Below are 13,405 nucleotides of genomic sequence, written 5' to 3'. Positions count from 1 at the left end.
TTTATTTGTATGGCATTGCATGCATTTCGTTTCCGTTTAATAATAGGAACATTTAAATATTTGCTAATTTATTGTCCCGATAAGTAGGTATAGTAACTGACAAAAATGTATTAACAAAATAAATATTGAAATCCCTGTTCATTACTGAATTATATAACGTTACCTACATTTTTCCGGAATCTTCTTTTTCGGAACAAAAATTCATAAAATATTTCACATAATAATAAAATTATTATATTAACTTAGTATAAAAAGTAGTTTTATAAAGTAATAAAACTCACAAGAAGTCCGTATTTCATTTTAGATTTCTTTATTTATGGTGATAGATATTATTCCATTATTTATATTTGGAAATGCGAATATTTTTTTTTTCGTTTAACTCTGACTTTTTGTCTTAGACCTTATCATATTTGTACATGAGTTTTGCGACCATTATTTTCACATCAGCTTGTTCGTTATGGAACTCTGAAAGCAGAGTAGAGATCCGGATAGTGATACCATATGTTACAACAACTGTCAACTACAACAACAAAAACTACAATAATAACTTTTTGAAATAAACAATTAGAATAATAATTGTATTTTAATGTTTACCTAATACAAATTGTAAGTAGGTACCTGCTATATGTCAGTAATAATTGGTAAATCGGCTCGATTTTCATTTCCACTAAAAAAAAAAATATTTAACCCGGGTTTTACATTTATTCTAATTTGATTACTTTATAACTTTATTAAAAATTAACTCAAGAACATGATAGATACGATCTACAGTACATGATCCGTTATAGAGTTGGCCAAAGAAAATCGAGGTAGAAGTATAATTACTTTTGCAAAGAGAAACATGAAATAAATTAGATTTTCTTAATTCGTGAGTATCTATATTAAAACCAATATAAGATAACAATTTCGGAAAATAAATAAGAACATTTAATAAATCATATAAAAGCATAATATCCGCGACATTTCTCCTCAAGTCACAAGACGCGATCCCTAATTGGGTAATCTGCACATTATATGAATCTCTTGAAATGGGTGTATTTAATTTAAAGCATAATTTATTTAAAACTTTATATTGCACATTTTCAATTAGACTAGTATATATTAGGTATTATAATTTAATGTAATACTTTTGTAACAAAATAATAATATTCACGAACAAAAAACATCCGCAGATGAACTATAGCTCTGTTATACTGAATACTATATGTAGCGTGGTGTAGAGTAGTATGTACTATGTACTGCATACCTGGTCATTGAATGGGTCACTATTACAGTTATGGACGTTACGGTATCATCATAGATAAAATAAATAAACAATTTATCGGTGAAACCCGATATTTGGTTCAACACAATACATCATTTTTTTATTTTTTTCACTTGAGACATAAAATTCTTCATTGTCAACATTTATATCTTCTTTAGTGACATAATCAATTTTTGAAAAAACAATCGAACAGTAGAATTTCTATCATTGGAAAATTCTAAAATTTTTTTTTTATAGTTTTCCTCCAGTTTTGTACAACTAAAGTCAATCAGTGAAATAACATTGTAAGCTTTAACGCGACATAATATATTTTCCTTGAAAATTCTTACTGATACTTCACTGAAGTTGTTGGTTTGATGGCCTCTATTAGTATGATCCCTCCAAGCTAAACACCAGTTTTCTTTGTATTTCCAATGATGAACAGTGATATATTTTTTCCACATAGGATAGTTACTTTTAATATTCATAGTTTCGATATATTTTTCTTGTGCCTCTTCAGAAGTCTGCGCATATAACATTTCCCTAAAAGCTTTCATCATAGGAGGGCGATCTTCTTTTTTTAATACTATTTTTACTGTCCCAGAGCCATCTCCAAACTGATTGTAGTACATGGAAAATGCAAAGTAGCGATCTCAACTGCGGCCACACAGTTTTCAGTGCATTAATTTCGGCATCTGAGTTATCTGTCAAAAATAAAGATGGGTAACCTTGACCACAAAATGCGTGTTTTATATTTTGCTTTATTAAATTAAATCTACTTGAATATGATGCTTCATTTTGGCCTTTGGATATAATTACACCTAGAGGAGCTGCACCAGCAGCACATGGAGTTAGTAAAAATGTAATGCAATGGTTTTCAGGATCACAAGAACTAGTTGAATCGACAAAGACAATATCTTTGGATAATGGCGAATCATGGGCTCGTTTCATAATTGGAGTTAAAATAAGAATAACAAATGGGTTGCTCTTGGAAGTATAATGAAATCCCATTTGTAGCATAAGTTTCTTTTTTTTCTTCTAGTTTCTAAAATAAATTGAAAACAATTTCAAGTAATATTCTATAATAGAATGTAATTCAAAATTTTAATTAATTACCAAGTAGCATTAAAGATTATAGGAAATAATTTGTAATTAATTACATCCAATATCTATTCTATCTACAATAAAACCGACACTCATTAAATACTCAACATCTGTAATGTCAAGTTATATTCTCACTAAATACCAAATATCCAAATGAAAATGAAATGTTGAATATTTTTAATTTATAATACGAGTATACAATTATAAAATATAAAAAATGCTAAATTTAGTGCTTAAATACATGCATAATTTTACTGAGAACTGTACATAATAATTAAGCTCTAATAAATACTTATAATACTTGAAAAGTTGAAAAATGAAAATAAAAAGTAAAATCTGTAATATAATTATGAAAATATAAGTCCACTTGATTTGGTTTACTATTCTGATGTAGTATAATAAATTTCAAAATTAAAAGTATTTATAATTTGTAATGAAAAATATTTTATATTAAATCAATAATCAATAATAATAATAAATTTAAATAATATATTCATCAAATAAACTATTAAACATATATATTTGATTACCATAATTACTCCTTGACCAGTACAGGGTCCTAGGTTTAGTACTCTCCACTGATCATGCCAATGTTGTACACACCTATATGTTGGGTTAATTCTACCATTCGCAAAATGTTCAATAGGTTTATTTGACATATTTAAAATACTCTCATGATATCTATTAATTATAAAATAATATAAATATTTTATTTTGTATACTTACTACTTAGGTTGATAAGATACAATTTTTTAAAAAATGTTAATTTTTATTAATAATACTAACAGAGTTAGTGATTATCAATTGTAATTTGTTAACATTAGAAACAGAAAAATGTTATATTTAAATTTTACCAAGTTAATTCTATTATAAATATTATACAATCAAATGATGTTTTAATTAATATTAAATGGCACTATCTATTATAAGAAATCAGCATAAAATAAATTATACTTTAAATCTGTCACATTATTATTTATTTACCGTAATGCATCTGATATTGTCATCCCATCATTAAAATACTCTTCAAAAGTATTTCTTAAATGTATATCTGGATTTAAAAACCGTAGTGCTTCTGCAGTGTTAATATTATGATTATGAATATTTGAAATAGTAATCATAACCTAAGTACTTATTCTATAAACATAAAATATTATTTAGTTGTTTAATAGTATTTAATTTAAAGTTTCAATATTTCAGTAAATAATTGTAAATTAAAAAATGTTTCTACCAATAATATAAAAAAAATAGTTTCTAATTTTATGACTTATTAGTTGATTGTTGTTATAAACATTTTGTTTTGTGAAATATTAAATACAGTCAATTACGGCCAAAGATATATAAAACATACATAATATTATGTTTATAAATTTGTTATTACAATTTACAGCACAATTTTTTTTTTTAATTTTAAATTTGTTATATAATAAATATGACAATCACACAATGATAAATATTAAATATGTATATTATGTATAATGTAACTTTTAATTTAACTTTAATTTTAATATAAAATTACAGGAAGATGTGTAACTAGTTACAAGTTAAATTAAAAATGAGGAACTTGTTACAAGATACAAGAGTTACATGTAACTATGTAACCCTGCATATAACTTAAATGTAATTATTATTTTTCTTTGTGTTTTACCCACCTTTACAAAAGGGTCACTTTTTCTGGTAGAAACAGTGTCTATTTTTACTACAATTTTAATAAATGCTTTACAATCAGTATTCTTTGATTTACCTCTTTTTGTTTAATGTTCTATCTACTTTATGGTGAGAACTATGGTAGCAAACATAATTTTTTTCTGTAAAGTAATTAAAAAAGAGTAAAAAAAAAACATTTAAATTACATTTCTGATTCATAAATAAAGTTATTTATTTACATTATATTTATTAGATAGCTATATACTTGCATTGAATATATGTTCCATTAGGAACTGTTGTTCGTACATTCCACCAAGTGTTAGTTTTTGTAGAAAAATTCTTCTACCTATTTACCGATATCATGTATATTATTTAAATTTGACCGAACAATAGTTATTGAGTCATTTTTTACAATAGTATTTTTAAATGAAGAAGGCATAGCATCAGAATTTATAGATAGATTCATTTTTAAATTAATTAATGGATCACTAAATTATGAAGAAAATACACCATGTCATCATACCAATTTAAAAAATATCATACGACACACATTAAATATTAACAACAGTAAGATTTCTACAAAATACCATACTTAGTTACTATAAATAGATATCATTAGTAATAAAGTATTTATTGATAATAAAAAAAAAGAGTTATAATAATAATTATTAAAATAATAATAGTATAATAATAATACATACATATTTTATAATATATATTATGTTAGGTAGGTACCTAAATATTTACAAATAACTAACTTAATTATAATAATAATAATTTAATTTGTCGATGAAATTTAAATACGTATATATATAATATATATATTATACTAGGTATCTAACAATAGGCTACAATTATGCAAATGCCAGAAGTTCTCTAATAATATATACTTATATGCATAATATATTAATTATATGGATAATTTATAATAAATAATTAAAATATTTTATCGCGCCAAATGTTGAACCAATGAGAAAGCCGTATTTTTGTATTGGTTTTATTTGATGTGCAGAATGGTAATATGCGGTTATGCTATTATTACAAACTATTTTATTGGTCTATGGTTTTAGTCTGGTGATTTGAAGATCGAATATTTTAAAGATGTTCTAGCACAGAATAAAATATACATTTATTCTGTGGTTCTAGTGTTCTAGAGATCCCAAAATTTTAATATAAAAAAAAAAAATAGTTTGAATTTTAAGGTTTGCAGTACTGATGTATTATCATACCACAACACCACCACACTCTTATTATCGTTTCGGCGCGCCATGCGCATCGGTCGCGGGTCATCTTGCCGAGGTGCCGATTCCTGCGAGGCTGTGAATTGTAAATCGTGAATTTATTGTGATGTTGAATTATTACAACTTTCATGCGATAGATTTTATTTTCAAGAATCTATTAAATTTCGAAATCAAAATAATATAAATAACGGTATAGGTACAATTAAGGTTAGTCACTTAATAGAAACGAGATTGGTGTGAACTTGATAGTTGGACATTTTGGACGAAAATGTTTGGCAAATAAAGGCAGTAGAATGGATTCTGAAATGGAAACATCAGACCAAGAAGATAGCCCATCAAAATCAAATCGGTATTTTTATTAACATAACTATATTATTATACCTACACATTGTAGTTTTATATTTGAGTATTGTAGAATTGTATAGTACTATAATACTTTATGTTTGTATGCATTGATTATTGATAACATACTTAACCTTGTTAGTTAAATAAAAATTATTAGTAATCAATTTTTATATTCCATTTACATGAATGTTAGCACTAAAGACTTGTTTATACAAGTAGTAAGTAGATATGCAGGATATTACAGTTTAAAAATGCTTATGATATCATTAAAATATTTAATGTTTTAAAACATAAGATAGGTTCTGCAGAATATATTCAATATGTTGTGTTTGAGCTTGAAAGATAAAACAAATAGTGCCATCATTGTTTTGTTAACTAAAAATAATATATTTCTATACATTTTATTCTAAAAAAACTCTACTTATAAGTTATGAGCATGAAAAAGCTTAAGATTGTACCTAACCATTTTGTTTATACTTTGTAATGATTTTTAGATACTCAGATGAGGAAAACGAAATTGCTTTAACATCTAAAGGTTTCAATTACAGAGGAATAAATGAACCTTACTCAAATTTGATGCAATTGTATGTATACAGTTTACTGTTTTATTATTTATTAGTAAATACATTTTATACATTATTATAAGATTTAATTTTAAATCACATTATCTGTTATTAATTTCAGAGATGAATCTACAATGGATGTATCGTTGGTTGTGAATAACCAAAAACTAAATGCCCACAAAACCGTTTTAGCTTCAAATAGTGATTATTTTGATAGAATGTTTGACAGTTATTTTAAAGAACGGTTTCAAGATAAAATAGAAATAAATATAACTGATGTTAGCTTTGATATTTTGAGTATACTTGTTCAATTTTTTTACACATCAGAAATATATATTACAGAAAATAATGTTCAGGTAATAGTTATTTAATAGTTATTTTGTATATTTTCAGTCCAATTTAGTATTTTTATTATTTGTTTCCCCCATAACATTTTACCTTATTAATATTATAATATATATTTTGGACCATAAGAGAAGTAAATCATGCCTCGACCCAATTTTGTTTGATAATTGACAATGGTTGGTAACTCAGTATATATAAATTTATACTGCACTGAATGTCTGCGTGAGGAAAATAATGCCTTGAGATTATCACTGACATCTGTCTGCATGTGGGAAATGGTTTACTTATCTTATGGGTCATAGTATAATTAAACATGCTCAGTTTTATTTTTATTTCAGGATCTATTGATTAGTTCTAGTATATTTTTACTAGATGAAGTCCAAAATGCTTGTGTTAACTACATAAAAAAGATAATTGACACAGAAAATTGCATAGATATGAAAGATTTAGCTAATACACTAGGATTAAATGATCTTTATTCTTTATGCATGACTTATATAATAAATAATTTCAGGTAATTTTTATATTTAAATCTATTTGTAAATTAAATTTTAATTTTAAAAATAAATTTGTAAATTTTAAATAAAGGTACATTAAAAATATTACTATTACTATATAAACTTAAATTGTTCTTTATAAAATATTTTATCTTTGTATGATGATTATAATATTAACCTAATTTAGTATCAAACAAAAATAGTTCTAAAGATAATAAAATTATTTAATAATTTACTGTTCCAAAAAAAAAAAAAAAACAATATATTTCTCAAACCAAATGCATTAAATATGTACAAAAAAATGCATTTTTTAAAGTTACATTTTTTTAATTTTGTTTTATTTTGCATTGCTTTTTTGGATTATTAAAAAAAATATGTATTTTAATAACTCCTGAGCGCCAATTAGAACTATATTGAGTAAATTAGGGTCTGATAATTATTTATTAATTTTAAAATAGGCTTGTAAAAATTTTGGCAACAAAAGTACTAATTTCATTAATTCTGTCTTAAAATATATTGTATGGTTAGTGATTACTTATAGCTGTTTATTAACAAAAAAATAAAAACAATTATTAATTTATGCAACAAAATTGAATTTGAAAATAAATTAACTAATATCATTAATTATTTTTAGACTTGTAGCTAATACTAAAGAGTTTATGGAGACTAATTTTGATGAAATACTAGTGTTACTCAAGAATGACGATTTATTTGCTAAAGAAGAAATGGTATAATTTTTTTATTAGGTTATTAAATAGGTTATTGTATAGTTATGAATCTATTTTATTTTAAGGTTTATGATGTTGTTATGAATTGGATAAAACATGATCCTGCAACCAGATCCAAATATTCATCAGAATTATTATGGTATGTTCGATTGCCATTAGTTCTAAATACTTACCAAGGAATCATCAAGGTTCATGAGTTTCAAGGTGCTAAACTTAATGAAATTAGTTCTTTTCGAATGGAGCATCGAAGACCATTTAGAAAAGTTAGCGTTTGATTAATTTATTTATAGTTTATATGCTAACTATCTTAAAGGTTTTTTTTTTTTTAAAATAGACAAGTTACCCTCAAATTAAAAACAAATATTTTAGATTTTGATATACATTAATTTACTCTTATTATTATAGGGCATATTAGTGCTAAGTCATTATCCATTTGAATCAACTCCAGAGTGGTATGATGCTGCCTTTGATCAATGGCAGACTTGCATGTGTGAAAATTGTCTTTGTAAAACCTTTCAATATCGCTTATTACCTCCTAGGACTTTGTGTACAGTGGTTTTACTCGATAAAAATATTTTATTTGCTGCTGGAGGTTCTAGATATGGTAGTGGAATGAAATTGGCAAACATGTTTGATTTGAAAACAAACAAATGGATATCCTTAATTGATATGAATTTTGAACGTCTTAAGCCATATATAATACAGCTTGAATCATATGTTTATGTGGTAAAAATCTTATTTATATATAGTATACACTTAATAATTTCTAATTCACAGTTCATTTATTATAATGTTATGGATATATTGATTTATAAAAAAATTTCTATTAAAAAAAAAACTAATAATCATGAAATATTATAATGTTTTTATTAGATTGGCGGTTGCACTTCTGAAAAAACAAAATGCCAGTGTTATAGAATATTATGATTTAAATAAAAAAGCGTGGTATGTCGTTTATTCTGAAATCAACCATATTGAAACATTTAAAAATGATACTTATGTTGCTCGCGTTAAAGGATTAATTTACATAGTAAGTTGTTTATTTTAATCTTTTAAATGATTCTTAAATTAAACATTCCACATTATTTATAATTAATATGGTAAAATATTCATATAATGTGATTATAACGGGTTAATATCAAAATTTTAAGCGAAGTTTATAATGTTAAAATTAAAAGGATGCAACACACAAAAATCTCTCAGACTTCTATAATAGTCATAACTAAGAGTGGAGAGAGAATAGAAATTTGTTTTTCACATATGTCATTTAGTTTAAATCTACAAATTTCATTTCAATACATTTATGGAATTAAAGTATTTTAAATACAATAAAGAATAATATTATCTATGTTTTGTCTAAAGTTTTTTCAATATTTTAATTTTATATTTATAATTATAAATAATTATAAATGTATACCAATAACTGTTTTAAAATCTTCTATTAAACCATATATAATATTATTCTTTATAATTGTTTCAATATTTATTGTCTTACTGTTTTTATTTTGTTGTTATTATTAATATGAAAAATTAATCCATCTATTAGATAACCTCTAGTATATAGTAAACGTGGAGGTTACATGTCATTGAATAATATTTATAATTTATGTATAATAATAAAAAAACATAATATTTACTTATAATATATTTATTTATTTACACTTTTACAAATGTATTAAATTTAAATTAAATTAAATTATAAGCTATTTACATCTATTTTACACTGGTGAATCATAATTTATGAAGTAAAGAAAGCAGTTTTAACTTTAAATTATATTAAAAGTATGTATAGCAAAGATTACAGTTTTTCAATTTACCATTTTAATAATTTTGTTGTGTTTTAAAATAAACTTAATGATTCCAAAAATTATATTTTAAAAGGGTATTTTGCTTTTAAATTTAGATTGGAAAGACTGAAGCTGGATATTATGATCCTCGTAATAATAAGTGGAAATATATTGATCCAATACCTGAGTTTAATAAGGGTTCAGCAGTTTGCACATTAAATGGAAATATTTATATTATTGGTGGTCAATGTTTGGAAAATTATTACAAAACTGTATGGGCATACTGTACTTTAACTGAAGAATGGGTATCCTTAGCCGAACTAAATTTTGCTAGATCATATTCTGGTAAAATTTAAAAACTGTACTTAATTAAAATATTTGACATCATTAATTATTATTTTATATTTATACTTTATAGGTGCTGTAGCAATGAATGGTAATATTTATTTATTTGGAGGAAAAATGATAGATACGTCCAGTTCAAATATATTTGAAATATATAATCCTCATGACAACAAATGGGTAACATCAAATGCGTTTATGAAAAAGGATCGATGTCACATTGATGCAATTGTTATTGACAAAAATTCGTTATTGTTTAGACAAGTGTTTGAAGAATCAACTAATACTATTATTCATTAAAAAGTGACTGTGAGTTTATTTAAAACTATTTAGTATTATTTAGTGAGAAGTGTATAGGTTATATACAGAAAAAAAATTATTCCTTTATATTAAATATTATTGTTTATTTATAAATTACATATTTTAAGTTTATAATTTTAACCATTCCTTTGTTGAATTTATAACATTTTAATTTAAATTCTTTCTATGTAAACTTGAAACTATTATAAGATTTTTTTATTTTAAATATAGTAGAAAGTAATTGTTACATTATTCTATAAGAGCATATTATATAAAATAGTCATGGTGCTTCTTAATGTAAATGTTTTATGAATCGCTTATAGCAAAAATTTAATAATTATTTTGTACATTAAAAACATTCATGGTATATCTATGTAATCTACATTGGTTGTAGAATAATATTCAGTAATATAAATCGACAAGTGAGGTATAAGATATTGTGAGTTTACTCCGTATGAAATAAATAAATAGATAAGTAAAATATATGAATTATAATAATTGCTTACTATAGAAATAGGACATGTCAAATTATTTTAAATAATAATTAAAAAAAAAAAGAATACAAAATTAATTGTTTTTAAAATGACTGATGAAATAGTTTGTAAAAATCTAATTTTATTATATTTTAATTAATACATGTATATCATTTATATTTTACTTAAGATATTTTAAATTCAGATTCCAATAGCATTAGACTTATTATTTATTATATTTTTACTTATTGTATTGTTTGTACAATTTTTAAATTAAATCTTCATTAGTTTTCATGTTTCCAATGAAATTACAAAGTATTTAAAAATAAGCGATTCAAATTTGAACATTTTATATAGAAGCAGCTACACTAAGTTGCTGTTATATTATGATTCAAGCCCAAACATCAATATTAATGTTTTTGTTTCGTTGTTCATTTTCCTAAACATAGACATATTAGTGTGCTATTTTATAATTTATTAGACTATTGTAGAATTGTTTGTTACAGCTTACAATAATTATAAATTATTTTTAATAATTATTAATAAATATCAGTATACATAATTATTTTTAAATAATATTTCCACGGGCATTACAGTTAATTCTTTTTATATAAAATTATATAACAATACCTAACTTTTTACTTTATTCAATTAATGCTTTATTTTTAGTAAATAAGTGTACAAATACACTAGTGTGTTATACATGTTTTATTGTATAATTTCAAGTATAACATATGTTTTATAGCTTAGATATTGTCATCCTAAATTGTACCTGTTCAAAATTATCTCATTAATATTATATACATTTTTAATATCACATTTTTTTATAATTTAAATTAATTTGTTTTGTATATTTTTTTATTGAATTTGTGAAATAATACATTTCTATTGTTTTTAAACTGAATTAGTTTTAATTGTCATACAATAGATAGTACCTTTGTATTTTTTTTATTTCTTGGTTATATACTTGTGTAAGCATATACTTCTGTGTCATTTTAGTATTTTTAATTATTATTATTGTATTTGTTTTATAACTAAATTATACATTCAATGTTTATTTCCATCATTACTTGAGTCAGTGGTGGTATAAAAAGTAAATAAATGAGTGGGTCACCTCCTCCAGTCTTAGTGAAAATGTGTAATTATATATACTTTCTTCATGTTAAGAAGGAACTTTGGTGGTTGACTTGTGCATGGGGCATGACTTCACTACATGGTACAAATATGAATGGATGACTGTGGAAATGACAGATAAGCATTTCCTGATCACTGTCGACAAAATTTGGCTGCTACTGAAATTCCTTCTTAACATGAATAGAGTGTAGTAACTAATTGTCACCAAAACATAAAACAATGATTAATAATTAATATAAATAAAAGTTATTTCATTTCAAGTTTATTCATATGTTTGTATAAAGCTGAATTTCTACAACACGCATACTTGGCCAATATTTGATAATTATTGTTCTCTGGTAATGTTTTCGATGATTTTTAGTGATTTTGATACAAGTTTAAAGAACAACCAGCACATGAATAATTATATTTAAAAAATATGCCAGTCGTTAGAACGCTTAAAAATTACTTGATCATTTGAAAGAGTGAAGTACAACAGCCTCCGCCCCCTAGGAAACCAGCATAATACTTTCATAGTTCATACAATTACTTCTAATGTATTTATAACGGAATAAAACTAAAATGTTTATATATATACAAAATATTTTTACTACTTTAATATGCGCCACCCCTGACTTGAGTAAGATACATTGCTATTATTTGATAATGAAGTTCTGCATACATTTTGAATACCTATACTTTTATATTATAATAATATGATGTATTAGTTTTGTAAATGAAAGTATAAAACTACTAAATTTGTTTGCTTGTAATATGTGAATAGTTGTGTTAAAATGAAACCGGTTTTTTCGATTTTTGGTATCAACGAAAAAAGCAATAATTCATTAATTTGTATAAAAATAGAAATGAGTTAATATGTTTATAAAAACCGTAAAAGCCTGAATTTATGAACAGATTTAAAATTAAGCTAACTACTTGTTGTGTGAGACTGATATCAATTTACCATCCTTAAAAATAATAAAAACAATTTTAAGTTGTTAAAATGTAAACAATATGATAATCAAGGTTTTTTTTATTGTAATCCAACAATTATTTGTATTTAAATATTAATACGTGGTTTTTCCAACAAATGTAAATTTTTGTTAATTCAAAAACCTAAATGTGAAATAAAAATCTATTATCAAAATAGTTTTAAGATTTTGTTGTCTTCAATGTATATTAACATTTACTTTAATATTTTTCAGTGTTCCTTAAACATAAAGTATTGCATTATGGCATTGGTAAATTTTAAATTTTACATGTAATGCATGTATTAATATTTAGTATAACGAGAACATCAATTATTAAAAATTTACAATTATTTCAACTGAAATGTACCAATCGTTTGTTAATTATTATACTAAAGAACCTATAATATAGTAATGTAATCATACTTTTGAAAACAAATTTTAATATTTTATTTTGCCTATACATACGATTGATTAGGCAATTTTTCAAATGTTTCTAACTTCCCATAAATCTGGTTTGAATATTCAACATTTGTGAAATTTTAAATATTTATCGTTCAAAATTAAAATAAATAATCTTAAAATCTGACATGATTGATCTAATATTGACAAGTTTAATCGTATAATCAAGTCTATCGGTGAAGTTGATAAAGAGTACATGCAAACATCGTACTGTTGATTTGTTCTATAATTGTATACATAATTCAAT

The 13,405-nt window shown here is 23.8% G+C and overlaps 1 protein-coding gene and 1 pseudogene across 1 annotated transcript; one reads left to right on the top strand and one right to left on the bottom strand.

Annotated features, from left to right (window-relative positions):
- Nucleotides 1–2,814: 2,814 nt before the first annotated feature.
- LOC132919214 (uncharacterized) lies at nt 2,815–4,461 on the bottom strand (annotated as a pseudogene).
- A 776-nt stretch (nt 4,462–5,237) lies between these two features.
- Nucleotides 5,238–12,879, top strand: LOC132920606 (kelch-like protein 12). Its single transcript, XM_060983108.1, is given in 11 exon segments — nt 5,238–5,584; nt 6,075–6,164; nt 6,265–6,499; nt 6,827–7,002; nt 7,620–7,713; nt 7,779–7,976; nt 8,119–8,439; nt 8,587–8,607; nt 8,609–8,743; nt 9,617–9,845; nt 9,919–12,879. Coding segments are annotated over 11 exon segments (1,779 nt in total). The 5' UTR covers nt 5,238–5,528; the 3' UTR covers nt 10,143–12,879.
- The last annotated feature ends 526 nt before the right edge of the window (nt 12,880–13,405 follow it).

The sequence above is a fragment of the Rhopalosiphum padi genome, chromosome 2, assembly GCF_020882245.1.
Source record: "Rhopalosiphum padi isolate XX-2018 chromosome 2, ASM2088224v1, whole genome shotgun sequence".
NCBI classification, from domain to species: domain Eukaryota; kingdom Metazoa; phylum Arthropoda; class Insecta; order Hemiptera; family Aphididae; genus Rhopalosiphum; species Rhopalosiphum padi.
This window is presented reverse-complemented; position numbering and strand designations above follow the sequence as displayed.